Below are 20,187 nucleotides of genomic sequence, written 5' to 3'. Positions count from 1 at the left end.
TTCGAAATAACTCAACATGACAGATCGGGTCAAATAGTCAGAATCGATCCTGACCCACTTGGCTCTATAAGCCTCTAACCCGACGCACTTCAAATAGCAGCGCTTATATGAGTTATATCGCGACGATCATAACCACCGACACTTTGACTTCTGCGTGATTCCGTGAATTCGCCACGGAAATTTGGGCGGTGTTGTGTTGCTTATTTTGCCTGAACCCCGAGAGATACGTGACAAACAATGGCTATCGACACTGTTTACTTTTCCGCTCGGTACACTTCAGCTGACGATATTCATGTCCGTCAGCGCGCGTAGTCTATGAATAAACGAAACGCGCCGTGACGAACCCTTCGAAACGCACTCTGCGCTTTATCGCAGTGGGCACGGTGTTCTTCGGGCAAATGTCCTTTCATTGGCCATAATTAAGAGCTACTTTGACTACAGTACTTCCGCACTTGGTTGGCAAGTCAACATAATGTGCGCCGACGATTTACGGCGTGTTCGATGGTTCCGAATCGGTCGTCCGCATCGCTGATATATAAATAGCATTGCGCCCCTGCGGCGAAAACGCTGACAATCGGTCTGCGCGAGGCTGTCAACAATGGTTTTGAATCGGCGATCCGTATTCAGCTATTCACAGATATCCGAGACAAATAATTTTCTATTAACTCCACCATTAGTGCCGGGTGCGATATCACTACTAATAATTAGGGCTGGACAGTGTAAAGTCGAGTGCAATTGAATAGTATATTCGGGTACGTTTCAATATGAATATAATATTCAAATGTACATTGAAGTTATGTACCTCCGAGAAGCTTTCCAAAAACCGAGTGCCTGAGTGATTAGAGTGTCGTTCATTATGACGTCATATCCGTACGGACGATTTGGAAAGTTCGAATATGTACCTTTTATGTGACAACGAAAATTAGTGCGACTTTATATACACCACATTTGAAGTTAATTTGTGCCAATCTCTTTGCGCTTTGAGACAATGCTAGGGTTTGGTGATCACTTTACTGATGTGTTTCTACTACAGTGCGACTAGCTTTGTACTACAATCTACACTACATAATGTGAATGCTATGATACGACCGCGGTTTCAATTCTCCCAAGGTTGAATATGCATGTCGTAACTATATTTTCAGTACTACAAAATATCTGCTCACACTACTCGACTAGAATCATTGCAATTGACTCAATTCGGATTCGAGTGCTCAATCAATGTGCCTGATAATGCAAATTCCATATCGGCGACGCAAATTATTATCGACTCTCTTCGTGGCCTCGCGTGACTCATTACGCCAAGAAAAACAGGCCCTTGTTGCAGGAATGTTAAGCCGCGCGTATCGCGTTTCCAATGTTTTCGCGCGCTCTCCTGGTTTCTCAAAGCGCGCCGAGATTAGCGGCCGTAACCTGTTGTTTGACCCGTCGTAAAAAGGTTTTTACGAGACCCTGGCTCTCCCGGTGAGGTTTTATCGCGGCCATGATTGATTCCTAGTCCTTGAACTCCACAATGCGCGACTGTTGCCATGTCTCAGCGATGATTTCGTACGGCGATTGGTTTTAATGGGCGAGCGTTAAATTTCCGGAATAACCCCTCCTTATTGAAGGCGATTGTTAGACGCGGTTCACTGGTCATGACAGTAGTCTGCGCACAATACATCATACTATTAGTGTTTGTCGAGGGAATGAATAGGCCGGCGCGCAAGACGTGATAATAATTTGATTAACCCGTGACAACTTCAGACGTGTTGACGGATGCGGCGCACCCGCGATGAAACGGGTTAATCTCGCGTAACAAGCCGATATCTTGATATGACGATACGCCGTCGACTTCCGAAAGGACTCTTGATAATGCGGAGGAGAAAATAAATCGCGCGAGCTCGTATGTAGTCTGCGACGCGTCAGTCAATTTTGCGCAATCCTTCTCCAGTTCCGTTATCTGCGCCTCATTATCGCTTAATCTCCGCGGAGAATAAGTCGACTCCATGCGAGAGGTCAAGAGATGTATCCGATTTTTAGTTAGTGCGCTGCCGTTGCTGCTCGGGAATAACGCCGATCGATTATATTATTTAAGCGGTCACAATGGGCAATTACCTCATTCGGATAATGTTTGCTCTCTCCTTTCACGGTCCTTCGCTATTGAACCAATGGCCGGGCTTGTCGCGAATGAATGGGATACGGTTAGGAAGTCGGGACGGATCGGTTTACGCTGCGAATTAATAAATTACAGTAGCTTGTATCATCAACATACTTGCTGTGAAATCAACGGGTAGCGCGTATGGTGAAATATTTGAAAGCGATTAACTTTGACAATAGTATTAGCTCTAGATTAGAGTGTCGGGTTGGGTGTATTATACAGCGCGAGCTCGAGGCGTGTTTACGGTGGATTACAACAACGCCGCATTCATCGCCGAGCAGTTTCCTGTGTACTGTGGGGAAATTGGCGTCGTATATGCACTCCAAGCCGGTTCATTCGTGTCGAACTTAATAAGGGAAGTGATCAATACGGCCGGTGCCACATGTCATTAGCGACATGCCTCATCCCGTGGTTATGCATGTAGCGATATTGTGTTAAGCATGATTTCGACTAGCGCGTCAGTCGAGCGAATGCGGCGTTTGTGAATTCTATTCGGTCAGAGGCTGTCAATGGTTTCCGCGTATTGAATCACTACCGTGTAGAATATTATAGGAACTGTGCCATGACGCTTCTATGCTGCTCGATTATGCTCAATAACGGCCGGTTTCTCCGGTGCTAGTGGAAATCTGATGCGTTCGCTGCAGGCCCTGGACTATGGCTTGTACGGATCGGTGCGGTGTTATATCATTTGTAGATAAACACGCGGGTTGCTGTGCTGCCAAAATATGTTATTATCTTTTTGCTACTACGGCCGAGCTGTGTTGATATGCATGCGAGCTCGGTCACAAGTATCTTTCTCGCAATATGGCGGAAATGCTTTGATCGCGGATTCGATATCCAATCATTTTTTACGAGTCTCGCACTTTAGTATTGATATGATATGATGCGTTGCGCTGCGTGTGTATCAGGTTAATTTAAGCATCTCCGTTTTTAAAACGACTTAGCAAACCAGTGCTAGATATTATCACTGATTGGTCACTGTGGTCTCGGTTTGCAAGCGTAGCTTATCTGTGTGTTTTATTACGCCGCCGATGTATTAATCTCGTCATCTGGCTGGAGATTAGGCGAAAGCTCGGATATAATAATTGCGCGCAATTTCGGGGAGCCCGGTTTTATCACGTTTTAGGGATAAAGAAGGATTAAATAGTCGGTAATCTATCTGTGCGATGCCACATGTCTGCTATTAAAATAATTACGCTTCGGGAAGGATAAGAATTTATCCGCGCTATTGCTGGGCGCTATTGAATTTCGAGATCGCGTAGGCCTTTCTCGCGGCTTTGAGAGAATGACGGGCTTTAGCACTCAGTCTTTTCGGTCGTCTTTGGCGGCGCGAGGCTGGTTTCTATTGCCGGAAGGCCCGCGAGCGTTGATGCTTCCCGTCTGATAGTCGCAACGCAGTGTACGGCTTCGGCCTATTGTGTCAGTTTTCGGAATAGTCGAGCAGGGGCGATTATGATGAGGCTTGAAAGAACGACCTTTGTTTTTTTAAAATTCGGAGGTTGTGTAACAGAGATTGCGCGGATCGCTTTTATTGATTTTGCTGTCGAGAAATATATTCTTAATAAAGACGAAGTTATTGGCAGGGCGTCTCAACAGCTGCATTTTCCGTTCAGATAAACAAAGGTTATGGTAGCGGTATGACACCAATAGATGCGGACAGTTTGATGAAAGCGAACTCAAGCCCGCCTGCTAACGCACCCGGCAACTCTACCGGGAAATTACTGTCAAAGACAGACTTTAAAATGACTGTCGGCCAGCAAAAGTCAGCGACGGACTCAAAGTCGGATAGGCGCAGCTCGTCTAGAAACGGCAACAAAAATCGTGCGTCGGGCTCGACTTCAGTATCTGCCGAAACAGAGTGCGCGACTTTGCCGCAAAACGATCTCGGAAACACCGACCGGAGTCGGTCTGTAGGCACCTGCACGACTCACGCTGATATCGGAATTAGCACGGAGCCTGAATCGCTTGGACCTTGCGAGCCCGGGACTAACGTGAACTTGAGCGGGATAGTTTGGCACGAAACCGAATCCGGTGAGTTTTCATTTATTATTTTGATACAGTGTTGGTGTTTTCAATGTAATGATTTAAATACGCAAGGACTCGTGTGTGTCTTTCCTTTCGTAGTACTGTGAGAATCGCCCCGGAAATCTTTTTAGCGGTAAAATCAAATATTGGGATTTTGGGACAGTGGAGAGAACGTCCACTTCGGCTCTTGAAGCTTGCGGTGAAGTGCTCGAAGATGTATTATCGCGGTTTATTGTTCGCCGGCTTGCCTTCCTTTGTGTAAGCGCGGCGGTCTTTGACCTATGAGTACCGTACTGTCACATTTCCTCATCGACAAATTGATAGGCTGGCGCTATTCTGTATCATGCGCAATTGAAATACTAATACGTGTGTTACCGTATGTGTATTTTACTGCAAACCTGGCTTTTTAATACATAAATTGCTGAAGTTGAATGGTTGTAGCGACGAAAATACTTAGTATATGGCAATTCCTATAGAACTGTAACCAATCTCACACAGTGTTGTCGTTTTCCGTATGAGTCAGTCGCGGTGTGTTCGTGTCCATTGTCAGCCGCTCGTAGCCGCGCTACAAATTACGATCTTTAATCCATTGTATTTAAGCCTCGACGGGAATGTTGAGAATTAATTTCACGGCCTCTTCTTTGCGCCAGATGCGTTGGAGCCGTGGTCGACGAAACGATGTTAACCCGGCGTCGCCGCGCGCTCGCTTGTCTCGCAGTTTAGCTTGCGTTCTCTCGATTTGAGGCCGGGCGGATTTTGGCGGCTACGCCGCAAATCGTTGCAGTCACATCGGCGTTTCGAGTTATTAATCCCGATGCCCGCGCCCGCGTATTCTATGGTCGCTTACATACATGGTTGTCATATACCGTCCATAGTTGTCATTATTTTGAAGGGAGATGTCTTATAAAACTGCAATATCCATATTTACCAGATTTGTCCTCATTTTGTTCGTATTTTCGACACTTTTGGTCGGGATTACCACTCGCCGAAAGCCGTGCCTTCTTTTAGTCATCAGTTAATAAATACCACGGTTAAACTATTTGAATTTGTGGCTGTCCTTAGTTATTGATCCATGTCGATGGCAACACTGCGTATAGGGCTTAGCATCAGTATGGATGATTCGAAAGGTTCAAATATAAACGCACCTTTTATGCGACCGCAATAGACAGTGCGAGTTGTATACCAGGTTTAAGGTAATTCGGTATTTTGTCGACTATACCAATTTCATTGCGCTTTGAAACAATGCTGTGGGTTGGTTACTGCTTCCCGGAAATGACGTTTCCTAGTAACTCTAATAGCTTTTTGCTTCATGCTTCGTAGGCTATGATACAACCGTTTGAGGTTTCAAGTTTTCCACGGTAGGAAATAGTATGGGAGCTATAATTTCAGTACTTGAAGATATCGGCTCTCACTACTGTACTCGGGTCATTCATTGTGCCCGTTCCTGGTCGCGAACACGACAGCAAATCAGAATTTTTCGCGATAAGCGACCTCGCGCGATTATCGTAGCGAATCGCTATTGTCAGAGAGGTCTTACACGTCACCGCTCGCGTAAATCGTTGCCGTGTGTACTTATCGCGTTCCCTGTCACGATTTCTGGAATGTATCAAGCCGTTTGCGCTTTACAGGCGTTCTCGTGGTGAATGTGACCTGGCGTAACCGCTCCTACGTCGGCACCTTGCTCGACGCTACCAAGCACGACTGGGCCCCGCCGAGGTGAGTGTGGCGTCGATTTCATTGCGAGGAAACGCAAGATGTTGACTTGGTATTGATGTTGTAGAATTCCGGACGCGGACAGCGATGCAGAGTTTCGCGTCAAAAGCGGACGGCCGAAACGCCAGAGGGCCGCTAACGGTAACGGCCTGGCGGATAGCCGGAAGAGTCGGAAGGCCGCCGCTAATAACAACGACGAATATAAATGCAGTCCGTCCACGTCGAATAAAAGAAGAAGCAATAAGGTATGTATGGCAAAATTCTTGCGGCATGAATCCTCCGTTTAAGCGGTTTACAGTCAGATGTAATAAGTAACGAAGTACTTGAACTTCATCGCAGTACTCAAGTAGGTTTGCCTGCTTCACTACTTATGTGGTTAGGATTTTATGCTACTCTAGCTTCTACTTGACAATCAACAGTTTTCTTTGGACAAATGAGGCCGAGAACTCTAACTTTTTACTTACCTGGGACACGCTCATGTACTTGTGTAGATATTTAGGACGTTATTTCTTTTTCTGAACCAACGATGATATCTTGTGTCGGCCTATGTTTACAATACTACCTACGCCTGGCTGACACTGCCTTATTGATTTCGTGTCCATGTTTAACTGTGACGTGTATATGGTCGTTGTTCGCTTACCCAATGGTAATGATTGATGATCCGACCGTTCCGTGATAATGCGCTGTGTACCCGCCCGGAATTTACGGCATTTGATTTAGTGACCGCCGAAAGCGTACACAGGGCATAAATACTTCACATCGCCGCTGCCTTGTAGCCGTATTTCTCGTGTAAACGGGCGTCGATTAGTAACAGAATTTGAGCTGTCATTGTTTATCCCTGATGCGTATCTGAAACCCCGTAATGCGTATCCGAATGCGCGTAACGCGATTTAATTGCGGAGCTTCCGTCTGTTTAGTTTCTCCTCAAGACGCGAGGGTTTTGTTTACTCCGGCGTTGGATCCGTATGTCGCGGGTAGCCGAGCAAAAATACGCCCGGTATCCCGCCCGGCGGTCAGAGTTAGTCAGTAATGAAGTACGTCTAGCTATTTAGGAGTACTCAAGTAGGTTTTGCCTTGTGTAGTGATCCGTGCGGGCAATCAGGTACGTAGTATGTCTGAAACAGCCCCGTTTGCGCAATTCCGCCGGATAAACCACAATCCCTTTCTCACCTCGTTCCGATTTTTCCAGATCTCCGAGTCGGACGCCTGCTCGGGCAACGACGGCGATATTTGCGGCACGCCGAGCAAGTCCGCGAAGAGAGCTCGCCTGGCTAGAACAGCTGCCGGCAAACAGAGCGTTCAAAGGGCTGTCAACACGACGAGCGCCGTCAAAGAGTCATCGGGCGATGGTATGTCAATACGCCGACGCTCTTTTTTTCACTCGTCCCGTGAAATTACTCGACATGTCACGGGTTCTGGCGCGTTGTGTTTCACGCCGTTGTCGGTGCGCGGTGACGAGCTTGTGTTTGGATCGGATTTTCTGCCTGCATACGCTCGCCTGTTCAACACCGCAGCCGGGGCGTTTTGGATTTTGTGTAAATCTGTGGTTCTCGACCTTTTTGGCTGTTGGGTCGGTGAAATTTCAAAACAGATTTTGCGTACCGGTGAACTTTGAAAAATCAGTACGCAACTCTAAACAAAGTATTGGAACTTTTTGATTTAATGATTGGATTGTCGTTTTCATACTGCTCCTACTGTGCGTTACACTTTCTGCGAGGCAAAATCCTGTTGAAAACGTCAAGTCGATATCAATTGTCGGGTTTAGTATGAAAGAAACGCCACTTTGCCGCTTGCTTAGATTTTGTTATACGGTCGAACGTCGCTACATTGCACTGTGGGATTTCTTAAGGTTTTGTTCAAAAAGTTCTTTTAGCGTTCGCATATTACCGAGTCTTAGGCGAGCTTTGTAGGCTTCTTTAAACAGGTAGAACACTCACAGCATCGAGACGTGGGATGATTGGGAAGTCGACCATGAACTCCGTATCACGTCAGAAAGCGTTCTAAATTACGTTCCGAATTCCTAAATTAGTATAGAATTTTGTGTTTCATTTCTAGAAGTAATTGGCCTTCAACCTCTTAGATTTAGCAATATATGTGTAATGTGAATTAGATTTGGCGGTTGAGAACCGCTGGTCTAAACTGCTATAGTCGTGTCTTCATAAAATGTAACCTATTCACCATCCGATCCTAATCGTCAAATCCCTATCTGGATCGCAGTTTCGTCGAACCGGATGCTAATAAACCGTAATCTCTTCGTATCGCAGCCATTTCGAAGGTGCGCCGACAATTAGTGCGCGATCAGAGCGCTAATAGCTGCGTAGGCACTGTTGCTCATCGGCGAGAAATCGCTGATTTGGTAGGTCGGTCTGGTGCGTGCATTCCTACCGAGCTTACAATTCCAGTTCAGTGACTTGCCGTTGTACGAACGCCAAAATACAGCGCTACGCATAAATCAACGTTGGTAGCGGAGAAGCGCCCCCGATATCTTTTCGGTATCAATATTTCATTTGGTCGACGGCGATGCCTCTCTGCCCGTCGGGTTTGTTTGGCCGTTCGGTAATGTGGATTTAAGTTGTTTATACCACCGCGAAAGAGCTGTTCCGCCGTTATTTGCTCTACTCGACGAGCGGAGACAATCTGATTAACCGTCTATGTCGTGAGTACACAACCTAATTTCGCGTCGTGCGGTATCGGTATGGATGATGATTAATTTGATTCGCTGCGAATATTTGTGAGCGTAGGATTGGCGATTAACGAGGTCGGGTTTGAGTAAGCGGGTAGCGCGCGCGGCGCACCGATCACCGTCAGTTACACGTTATGTATAATAGCACCGTTATGCAGAGATATTGCATATAAGAACCGTCAAGGGTAATCGTCAACAACTAGTAGATATTTTAAACTAACCTTGTGCACTAAAAGTCGTATATACAAAGTCATGTACTAATAAATCTCTATTACTTGCTGTCGATTACCTCTGAAGTGTCTAACCCGAAAATATTCGGGTTCAGGTCAATATTAATGTATCATTTAATTATTTGTTTGGTATATGCATTTTGTGAATAGTCACTTTGTGATGTACATCGTGATCTCATTTCAGCGTCGATTAATGCTATGTGCGTTACACGGTCGGTTAGACGCGTCTCGCCATCGATACTACTTTGAAGTGCGCGAGATTTACGAGTGTTTTTGCGTGGGGTTATTGTGTGTTTAAGTAGTGAGGGCGATAAATTTCTACGGGGATGTTTTCTCAGCCGTGAATTACCTCATGTGCCACCGGTGTAGCCCGGTTTTCATTACGAGCTTAGCGCGCTGCGCGCTCATCGAACCTTGCTGGTCGGCAGCCCGTTATTATGCGACACCGCGTCGGTAATACGGTGTGGTATTATGTAGTTGGCCCGCCGTGATGCTTTGAGACGTGAGAGTGATGCCTCGCGAACAGGATAACGCGCTGCGTTGTTCGCTACGGACGACGTGGTTATTACGTCATACGGGAGCAATGAGCATCGATTGGTTTTGTTATGGCACGCTGGCCAGTTTCTTAAATAGTCGATTTAAGCTTTCGCGTGTGCCAGCGACTGCCGCGAGAAATAAGCAAACGTGATAGAAATCTTGATCGAATAAGATTTCATGATTCCGTTTCAAAGTTTCTTGGTTATAACAACACAAATTACCTCACTAGAGCTGAGCTGCTGCACTTCCGAAACTGAACGTTGCCGCCGATATGTCATTGTGCGCCCACAATGCAGACCGTGTGCGGTCACAGATCGCCAGAAGTGTTAGCGATCTGACTCTCGAATTTAGGAACTGATTTTACCGTGAGCGTGTAGAAACGTTTGGCATTGTCGAATATCTCGTAGTGCGTCATCGGGCGTTTGCCATTCATAGCTATTGGGTTCGCGAAGTCCGATCGCGTTTTGACATCGACACTTGTTGTTTCTAAGGTTCTAGTAGTAACCCGTTAATTGCCGTGTGTACATATACACAGAGCGCGCCTGTTTACACGAAACTTCGCTCGGTTGTGGTAGAGGTGTCAGAGTCTGTTCTTGTGTCGCAGGTACGTCGGGTAGCGGTTCGTCCGCGTGTTCGTCGCCGGTCTTCGTGGAATGCTCCTTTGTGAACTGCAAGAAGCGATACAGGTGTGTGTTGATTTATTTGCGTGCTTGGCGTATCGATTTTGTATTCCCGCTATTGTCGGCTCGGAATTACAACTCACTCTCTTTTGCCTTGCTCGTCTAGTAACGGACTCGCGGCGCTGGTTCCGAGAGTTGCCATGAGCTTATTGTTAGCTTTCCGAAAAACCGCTGCACATAGGGCTGTTCAAAAATAACTTTTTTTTCCGGATTCCAGCCGTTCACCGATTAAATCGTCAGGTTACCTTAAAAAACGCTGCACACCAAATTTGGTTCAATTCTAACAAGTATAGGGCTCCGCGGATCCAATTAAAATTTTTAATTTATACAGGAAAATTGAAAAAAAAAAATTTTCAAATTTTTCTGTCAACCCCATGAAATTGTTGAGCTGTCTTCAGAGACGATGCAAATAAAATTTGACTCAATTCGGACTAGTAGAAGTGGAGTTATTGGAGTTTTTCGTTGATAATTCTCCAATTATCCTTGATTGGTGGATAATCCGAGAATTATCAACGAAAAACTCAAATAACTCCGTTTCTACTGGTTGGAATTGACTCAAATTTCATTTGCATGGTCTTTGAAGACATCTCAACATTTTCATGGGGTTAAGAGAAAAATTTGAAATTTTTTTTTTTAATTTTACGTAGTAAATTAAAAATTTTAATTGGCTCTGCGGACGCTTAGACATGTTCGAATTGAACCAAATTTGGTGTGCAGCCTTTGTTGTGGCAACCTGACAATTTAATCAGTGAATGGCTGGAATCAGGAAAAAAAAGTTATTTTTGAACAGCCCTAGGCACACCCTATTTAACTCGATGTCGACCGTTAGTAGCGGTGCAAAATTGAAATTTGACCATTTTATAAAACAATGCAATTTACGGTGGCTAGCTCTGTCACTTCACCATGACGCTGATTTGCTGGAAATTAATCGACTTTCTTGAGATAGCCTCGGTAGTGATTGAATCCTCAAATAGAATGCTATCGACGGTGAAATCGCCGAAGTGTTACCTACAGGTTAACGTACGGCTTGACAAGTTAACCTTTGACGCTTATATTCCCGAGGTTCACACTTTCATTTGTGTGACTTGATGTCGACTTTCAAAATATGCCAACACCGTGTGTGCGAACAGGAGTTCTTCCATCATCTAAAGATAGTACATTGAGCTTAAGCTGTTTTTCGACATTTCATGCTGGTGACGTCATATTTGGTGATACGATTGTTGATATACAATGTTCTTTTCAAATTCCCTACTAGTTGCTGACGATTACGCCTGACAAGTATCGGCCGAAAATGTTCCGGGTTTATTTCGCTATGAATATATTATTCAATTCATCCTGATGGGTGCGTGCTAGTCCGCGTTCGCGACAACGCATTCACACGTCGACATCCGATTCGCGTTTCCCGGCCTCTACTCGCGCGAGATCAATCGCAAAAAGCCGTGCGCCTTTGAAGCGCGCGCCGCGCGACGTCAATAAAATATATTGTGTTTATAAAGCAAACTCGATATCGTCTTCCTTCACAGCGACGAGACCGCGCTCAAATACCACGAGGCGTACGCGCACAAGGGCGACGCCGAAAAGGCGGCGGAAAAGAACACGCGAGCGGCGGCGTCTCCGGCCGCCGCGGGTTCGCCGAAAAGTGATGAAAACGACGAAAGTTTGCCGGAACCGGGCGATGCGGCGAAATGCGCGGACGGCGTGAAACCTATGGAAACCGACACGGCGGCGCGGGCCCCGTTTGTGGTTGCGCAACCCCCGACTACTATTACAACCGCATCTGAGATTGCTGATAAATACGCGCCGTTTTGCGCGCCGGGAGCGGTTAGTAATCTCGTGGCCGCTGAGTCCGCGTTTCCGAAGGCTAAAGACGAAGCCAGACCCTCGGGTGAATACAGACCCTCGGGTGAATACAGAACCAGGCCTAGGTCGCCGAATTCGGACAGGGAGACGCGCGAACACTCGCCGTACGCGCTCACCGATTCGCAGACTAGCGAGTCCATCAGCCTAAAAACACACACTGCGAGCAAACTGGCGGCTCGTGGTTATCAACATTCCAGGTCTTACGGTAAGCACCTGATGTGAAACTGCAAACACGCATGCAAATTTTAAACCTTGCTTATTTTCAGGCGACGCGCAGAGTCTGCCCGGTGGTCACGTTACGTCAACGGAGCATACCAACGCCGTAGACAACGAGAGTGCACAGGCCGTAGAGACGTTGCTGCAACTTCAAGAGAACAGCCACGTAAGGAATGAGTTTTTACCCACAAGACTTGGGTTTACGTTGTAGGAATCGTGCTGTACTATTCCGAGCTGCTGTTGTACTTTGATGATACTCTCATGCTTGGAATTTCAGTTATGTAGCACCCGACATTTTTCAAGTTTGATTACGATTTATCCAAATCATGACGACCCTCAGCCATTTCCCCTCACTTCATGTCCTTAATGTCGCTGTTGTTCTCGTATGACGGGAGAAGTTGGTGCGGGTCGGATTTCCGTATTTTCATCTGTTCTCCTGCATCCGATTCGCAACGATTTGCACACAGACACAAATATTTCGCAGCCCGCAAAGAGATGCATATTTTCAGTGGGGAGCTGCCCATTAATTGGGTTTGGCGTCGTTTGAGCTATACTCCATTAGGCAGTGAGAAGGGTTGAAACACTAAAATCACATATGAATATGGTGACTTGAATATATTTGACAAATGTATCCCATGCCTTTAGGAATTCACAATTGCTATGTGTAGTCCAATATCCAGTATGTCCAATATTTTAATGATATTCTCGTCGTCACCGTCACAATTCTTCAACAGGTAGTCGGACTTGACCTATTAGGAAAGTGGCCCAGGGTTTCACCACATAATTTCTATCTAGCTCACTTGTTTAGACAGTTGCACACCCATGATTTATGCTGCTAGCGTACTGCGAATTAGGTTAGCTCACGCTGTCTTTTTCCTACAATCAATTTGCTCGTCTTGCAGGACCAACTGCCTGGACTGACGCAGTACAGCCAGCCGCCGCGGACTGCCCCGCCACAGGCTCCGAAAGATGCCCCGTCTGCGACCTCGTCCGGAGTGCACTACTCTCATACTTCCGACGACACATTCCAACGGGGGCCGTCACCCCCTAAGCAATCCAACCACGACACGGGTCACCCTCAGTACCGACCCCATTCCAAGGACGGTGCGCCCCTGCCCAGAATGACGGTGCGGGTATCGTCGCCTCGCAACCAGTACGGAAACGGGCAGTTTGTGAATGTGAACTACCAGCACGGTGCGGTCGCAGGGGGCACAACCCCTCAAGAACGGGCGGGTCATGGCAACCCCAATCCCGGGTTGAAGATAGTGAAGGGGAAAACTGTTCCGATACCCACCGACCCGCAGCAGAACGTTTCTGCGTCTTTGCAGCATCGCCATGACAATGTCCAGGCCCCAAATAATGCCGCGAATCCCTCTAAAAAGCAGAAACGTAAGAAACAGCGGCCGGACAGCTGCCCGGGCAAACCGCCTGCGGAGGTGCCTGGAAAATCCCTGCCCGGCTCAAGTCAGGACCGGCACCGTGTCAAACAGGAACGGTCTCAAGTCCCGGCCAGTGCCATTTTTTCGCAAGGAAGGGGTAATCGTGATGGGGAGGGCCGGCCTTATTTAATGCCTGCCCAGCAAATAATGCAGAGGGACGGCGATGGTAAGCCGGAAATGAACTCGCCGGTGACGTCACGGGCTCCGGACTGTCCGCAAGGTCACCCTTTACCAGGTCAGGCAAGGACAAAAGCACCGGGGCAGACTGGGCCACATGACCCGGCAACGCAATCTACCATGCCGAGCGGTCAAAGTGGCAAGATACCGCCATCGCGAGCGCCTCCGAACCATGCCCAACACAGCCGGCCTTCTCACCAACCCGGTCACCCGGGTCACTTTACGGACGACAGAGCGGATGCCCGCCCGAAAAACCCGCACGCGCGTCACGATTCACATTCGGTCCCAGGTAGTCGCAGCGGCACCCCGGTCGGCCACCCAGCTACCAGGCCGAGCTGGCCGGGCAAGGGTCAAACCCCACACGGTCAGGCCCCGCCCGGAATGCCTCCCAATAAAGAGGCGATCGCCCACGCGCTCGCCGGCGGCCGTAGGCCCAGTGCAGAATCACATGCTGAGCAGAAGAGAGGGGGTCCTGTACAGCGCCCCGTGCACCCCCAGTTTCCTCATCACCTCCTCAGCGACCCGTATCAGGCAGAGTTTATGCATCACCCGCAACTCACGTAAGTGTCTCGCGTGTGACCGTCTGTTTTTGAGTCGCGTTGACGCTATTGTCAAATTTTCAGAGAGTTTTTCGAAAACGTGATCACGCAAGAATACCGGAAGGAGCAGATCTCGAGAGACCAGAATGAAGCCAGTTTGAAGGTCACCCGGGCCACACCAAGTCCCGCGGACAGTGTAAAGCGGAGCGGGACTGGTTCACCGGCCGCGGAAGCGCGTAAAAGCCGGGAATCGCCCTCGCGGGGACAGCATCGTTTTCCCTCCCCATACCTGTCTCAGGTGGGTAAACAACTGAGATGGTCAAAGTAAATATCGTTGGTGCTCGTGTAGAAGTAGAACTAACGTCTCGAAACTACTTGAATGGGAGTTGAAAAGGAAGGTTCGAAATATACTCAAGTGAATAGCTGCCAAAAGGGGATTGGTTCGAGGGTTTGTGGCAATGTTGGAAGAATACATCAGCTACCATGGCACGGTCGCAAAGTCGGCACAAGTTTGCTGGTTCTGCTGAAAAACCGTTATGCAGAAGTGGAAATATGAAGTAGTCTAAACCTCTGAATAATTAGTGCGAGTTTGCGGGTGGATGTATTATAAAAACATAACCAGTCGTGCAAGTAGGGTTCTTAACTCACTCGGATTCTCGGAAAAAGCAGAATTATTGTGTTACTGAGCCACCTCTGCCGAACAGCTAAAAGCATGCATGTCTACTTGATGGAGAAGTACTTAGCTACTAACCCACCTACACCTGTCGCTAATGCTTCCGTTTTAAAAGACAATTCTGCTTTCAGCCACCCCCGCAAAGAACCCTTCACAACGCGCAGAGGGGGGGGACCCCACGGGCGTCACCGGCGCCTTCCGATTCCGCGCCAAACCGAATGGCCAGCGGACACGGAGCCCCGCGCGCAACCCCGCCCACCTCTCACCCTGGGAAGCGACCGCCCCGGCCCAGTTCCGAAGCAGAAAGGTTTCACCGGCAGGAGCCGAGCGGCGGGGACAGGCGCCCGCAGACAGCCCGGACACCGACGGCGGCCGCAGGCCGGAAGCTGCAAGCCAAGGATGCGTATCCGGAACCGGGGATGCGCAGCCCGGATAAGGTAGGACCGGCATATGATATACATTTGATACGGTGGTTATCAACCTAGGTCTGTTTGCCATGAGTAGATATGGGCGAAAAAGCTGACCTTTATATATTTATTTTTCAATAATTTTTAGCATCAGATTCCCGAGTAGGTCTGGGCGAAGGTGCTGACCTTTTATTTATTTGTTTATTTTATTTTTTAGTGATCAGCTTCCCAAATAGGCCGTGAGTAGGTCCGACCGGAGGTGCTGACCTTTTATTTTTTAATAATCAGCTTCCCAAATTGGGGTTGTGTAGGTTTGGGTTTAGTTTCTTATTACTTTTTTTCATCAGCTTCCCATATAGGGTGGCAGTATTATTTTTGGTAATCAAATCATCTTACCAAATTTTGAGGGGGGGTGGCAGCGCGATTTGAAATCGGAAATCGGGCCGCGACCACAAGGACTGAAATCGTAATGTAACACTCGGTCCGCATTGTTTCGCAGAAGTCTTCCGGTCCGCCGCCTCCCTTGTACCCGTCCCCGAACATGCCGATGCAGTTGCCTGGAAACAGGCCCGGATTGCCGTATTATCCCGGATACTCGCCTCTGCTGGACCCGAGGATAGCGCCGTACTTTCCCGGTATGTCGCGGTAGATATGCCGTAAACACTGCCAACTCGTTTCGACACATTTCCATTTATAACAGCAGCTTACATGTTTCCCGGGGCGCCGCACCTCTTCCCGGGAGCTTGGGCGGCAGGTGGACCGCCTCAGGAGGTGTCCGGGCCTGGCGCTGCGGACAGGCCGTCGACCGCGCACTCCGCCAAACCGAAAGACAGGCGTTCCAGCGACGCGCGGTAAGTACCTCAAAGAGTCTTCTCCAAATACTTGTATTCTGTTTGGGTATTCAAGTACTCGAGTGATTGTTTTTAGATTGCTTTCATTTGTATTTTGCCGTTTTACCACACTTTTTAGACTTAACATTTTGTAAAGTTGGCTGTAATGTTATAGGTATGTTTGCATCACCTTTATGAGGGAAATTGTGATTAATAGTGTGTGAAATAGCCCTGTATAAATGTAACGGAATAAAATTTGTGACTAAGATGCGACTCGCAATTTCGAAAGAGACCCCTTCCGATTAATTGCTAATCGAACGCGACACCTCGAGTGAATCTACTTTTGAATCTATTTGAGCACTTGCGAGACCTATGTTTTTCACTTCTGCTTTCACGTGTCCTTGAAATCAACTTTTGAAATGACAAACTGCATAGTTGAGTGCTTTTCAGACCTTCATTTTCTATTTCCGCTTGAAGAAGTTTTGGCGTGTCTACTTGTAATTGATTAGAAATTTGTGGTGCAAATTTTGCTGAAACTTGGATCGCCAACGCTGACCACTTTGACCACCTCCGACGCGGCGAAGCCATTTTTGCTCGACAGAGAGCAGGTTCGTGACTGGTATCCTCCTTTCTCACGCAGCTCTCCATTTCGCGACGAAGGCGACAAGATGTCGCGTGACGCTACGCGAGCAGCCGAAGTAGAAGCTTACGCCGGATCCGGAGACAGACGACCGTCGGAAGGTGGTAAAAATGACACGCCCTTCTCAGCATCGGCAACCATGCTGACGATATCTCTTCATAGCGCCGACGCAAGTCAGAAAATCGACCACGCCGGATCCGAAAGCGCAAAGCGGTCGGGGACCGCAGGGTGACAGTGACGGGAACCCGCCCATGCAGAGGCACCACCACACCCATCACCATATCCACGAGGGGTTTCACGTGATACCGCCTCCGCACGCGGCGCAGTTCGGATATCGTAAGTGCAAACTTGTGAATGACTTATTGGGCATTGCATCATCCTTATATTGAGAAGCGCATGATGAAAAATTGTGATGTAGACAACATTGTCAGAATGAAGCAACATGGTGTGTCACCAGCACTCAGCAGTGTACGCACATTCGCACAACTTGAGTGTTGTCAGCCAACAACTGCTGCTGTTGAACGTCCTTGGCAAGTTTCTTAGTAAGGACATGCACTTTCTACCCAAGAATGTGGGAAAGTATCTCTCGTTGTACTACAATTTTTTTAAATTATTTTCACCATAATACGTACTGCAACCACTGGAATTCTTCATAGGGCCATATTTCGTTAAAACATTGTTTTTTTTATGTAGAAAGTTGCCTGTTTCTATGCCAAAAACGTTTTTTCAGGCCAAACTACTTCGTTAGGACAGCCAGTTCCAACCAGAAATGTAGATAAGTGGTACAATTGTGACATTATTTGGGAAAACACCTAATTTGCATGTACGATAGGTCAAAATTCAGTTTGTTTAGGTCAAAAGAAGTCAAAATTTTGATTTTTTCGGTCAAAATTTTCCTTTTTTAGGTAAAAAACGCCCTAATGATAGGAACGAACGTACAATTTTGTGCACGAGATAAAGCCTCTCAAAAACTTGACTCGGGTCAAAGCAATTCCTACTCGATTCAGATTCGAGTACAGCACACGAATCATTGTGCCTACCCTTATTGTTTGATGGCGGCGTATTCGCTATTCAACTTCAGATTAGGAGCCTTGATAGAGCATGCTACTAATTTCACAATTCTAACCAGTCTCTTCCAATAATTGAATAGGGTCAGCCAGACTTATTTCTCTGTCTTTTCTTACGTATTTTCGTTTGTCCGTTGTCCGTAGTCCGTAGTCCGTATCATCCTATACTAAATCTCGATTCTGTCTTTCCAGCGTTGGCCGCGCCCGCGGTATTGGCAGCGCCCGAAGCGACGACCGCCCTGGCTCCGTTTCCGAAAAGGTACGTATACAGCGTAACGTCGCGTGCGACGTAACGATCAACGTCCCCGTTTCTTTTCCAGGGAGATACCGTGACGAATAGAACGAGTCTCCCGCCGTCCTGCCAAAGTTCAATGTCAATACGGCCGGCTACGGGCACGCGCAATGCGCACATACTCGACGATATGAGCGATTTTCAACTGCTTTTTTTCTTGAGAATTGATATTATGTCCGCGTTTTGGCGGTTTTATCATTGTTTTTTCTTCTTACCGATTATGCGACTGCGCGCGACGGAGTAGGATGTGGTTGTGCACACTGTGTTGCCGGCGCTGTTTCGTTACGTGCGTTCTTCTTTTGTTTTTTGTAAGCGCTTTTTTCTCTTTCCGCTCTTTTTACGTCTTGATTCTCAACATTATCATTCTAATACAGCAACTGAGAGGTTGATTCTGATTGCTTGTGGGTGATGTGAATAGTAGCAGTGCTTTGAGATGGATAATACAGCTTCGCAAGAAGCAGCACTTCCGTTCTAATACGGATTCGTTGATATAAGAGGCCACCGCGCTTTCCACGTCATCATTGCGCCCTAATACGGCAGCAACGAAAGGTTGATTCGGAATGTGGATGATATTTAGCCGATATGTCTGCGAGTAGTGTTGAAGACCACGAGCACAATATAATTTATATTTACACAATCAGTGCCGCGGTAGCTTTCGATTGATATCAAATTTCGTGGTCTAAACAGTGCCGTAAATTTAGAGTTACCGTATTTTGGAATCGGGAAAGGAGGACATTTTTTCAAAATCAAAATCCCGGAGGAAAATCTTGAAAATATGGTAAATTTTTTCGGTTGATTGAAAAAAGGTCAACTTCCTCGCTCAGTGCCCAAAATACATTTTTTTTCACATTATCAGGTAGTTGACAGTCAACTTTCCGGCTCGGCTCCCGAAATAGCCGCCGGAGCGCTACTTCAGTGCTGATTTACTGTATCTCAGTCGAATTTGCCATACATTTAACAAAAAATCTCAAAAAAAAAGGACATTTAGGCGTCCTGAAAAAGGAAGAGAAATCCTAAAGGAGGACGTATGGTAACCAGGGTTGTAACCAAGTCACAAGGCTCCGAGTCACAAGTCAATCTCACTTTTGTATTTTTGACTCGAGTCAAGTCGAGTCATTTTCAATTCCCACCGAGTCAAGTCCGAGTCCAAGTCAGCGAACAGAGGTTCGAGTCCGAGTCATTGTATTATGACTCGAGTCCGAGTCCAAGTCATTGTGTTGACTGCTCAGTTTCCAGTTAAAGTCTCCCTAAACCCACTTTTCTAACTCTGTTTGGTGATATTGAATGGTTCGCATTTATAATATATCAATTTTCCTCACTTTTAGCAGTTTCTGGTCGCATTTTCAAGCACCAGGACCAACAAACGAAATCCCAATAGTGTGTTGGCTTCGAAATTACAATGAAATGTCGGTCTTCGCCCTCTGAATCTCGAGTCAATGACTTGCTTCGAGTCATGCGCAATGACTCGAGTCCAAGTCGAGTCAATACACTGATTGACTCGAGTCGAGTCGAGTCATTTCCGTATTTTGAGAAAATGACTCGAGTCGAGTCGAGTCATCCGAAAATCGTGACTCGAGTCTGACTCGAGTCGAGTCATGACTCGAGTCATTACAACCCTGATGGTAACCCTACGTAAATTGCATCTGGTAAAATGAAAACAATGACGTAGCCTAACCCAATCGCAATGAGATCTGCTTTGTGCACACAGCCATTGTAGGACACTGATGGTGATGGTACTGTCAAGCTATGTGCCCAGCAGACAGGTTGGTTGAATATTCTGTATAATTATAATACCGAATCGTGTATGGATAGAGGAAGTAAGATCATGTTCGTCTGCACCCACGGCCACGATATACCTGCACGGTGGATTTAAGAGTTTATCAGGCAAGTAAGGAGTCGTTGGCCAAAAACCGAACCAACCGACCTGCCGACCGAGAAGCCGAGCGCTCCACCACTGAGCTATCACGTCGTCATTGCGCTGAGATTACCTATATATTTTTCTAACAATCTGCATAATGTTCGCAGTACCTTCTCTCGGTTTC

The 20,187-nt window shown here is 47.2% G+C and overlaps 1 protein-coding gene across 2 annotated transcripts in view; it reads left to right on the top strand.

The window, feature by feature from the left end:
• LOC145433599 (uncharacterized) overlaps positions 1–18,534 on the top strand; it is a 36,071-nt gene extending 17,537 nt beyond the window's left edge. The window contains exons 2-17 of one of the 2 annotated variants that reach the window (XM_080310738.1): positions 3,751–4,168; positions 5,791–5,878; positions 5,943–6,120; positions 7,065–7,224; positions 9,930–10,011; positions 11,529–12,070; positions 12,132–12,247; positions 12,984–14,257; positions 14,321–14,534; positions 15,041–15,346; positions 15,816–15,951; positions 16,020–16,167; positions 16,787–16,887; positions 16,949–17,122; positions 18,046–18,112; positions 18,174–18,534. In XM_080310738.1, the coding sequence (XP_080166864.1) occupies positions 3,751–4,168; positions 5,791–5,878; positions 5,943–6,120; positions 7,065–7,224; positions 9,930–10,011; positions 11,529–12,070; positions 12,132–12,247; positions 12,984–14,257; positions 14,321–14,534; positions 15,041–15,346; positions 15,816–15,951; positions 16,020–16,167; positions 16,787–16,887; positions 16,949–17,122; positions 18,046–18,112; positions 18,174–18,186 (4,017 nt within the window). In that variant the 3' untranslated portion in view covers positions 18,187–18,534. Of the gene's footprint in view, positions 1–3,750; positions 4,169–5,790; positions 5,879–5,942; positions 6,121–7,064; positions 7,225–9,929; positions 10,012–11,528; positions 12,071–12,131; positions 12,248–12,983; positions 14,258–14,320; positions 14,535–15,040; positions 15,347–15,815; positions 15,952–16,016; positions 16,168–16,786; positions 16,888–16,948; positions 17,123–18,045; positions 18,113–18,173 lie in introns of both variants that reach the window. The other variant, XM_080310737.1, reaches the window with a different exon arrangement.
• Positions 18,535–20,187: the final 1,653 nt, after the last annotated feature.

This window comes from Botryllus schlosseri, chromosome 2 (genome assembly GCF_051294905.1).
Source record: "Botryllus schlosseri isolate E-star chromosome 2, Bs_hap1, whole genome shotgun sequence".
Classification (NCBI taxonomy): domain Eukaryota; kingdom Metazoa; phylum Chordata; class Ascidiacea; order Stolidobranchia; family Styelidae; genus Botryllus; species Botryllus schlosseri.
This window is presented reverse-complemented; position numbering and strand designations above follow the sequence as displayed.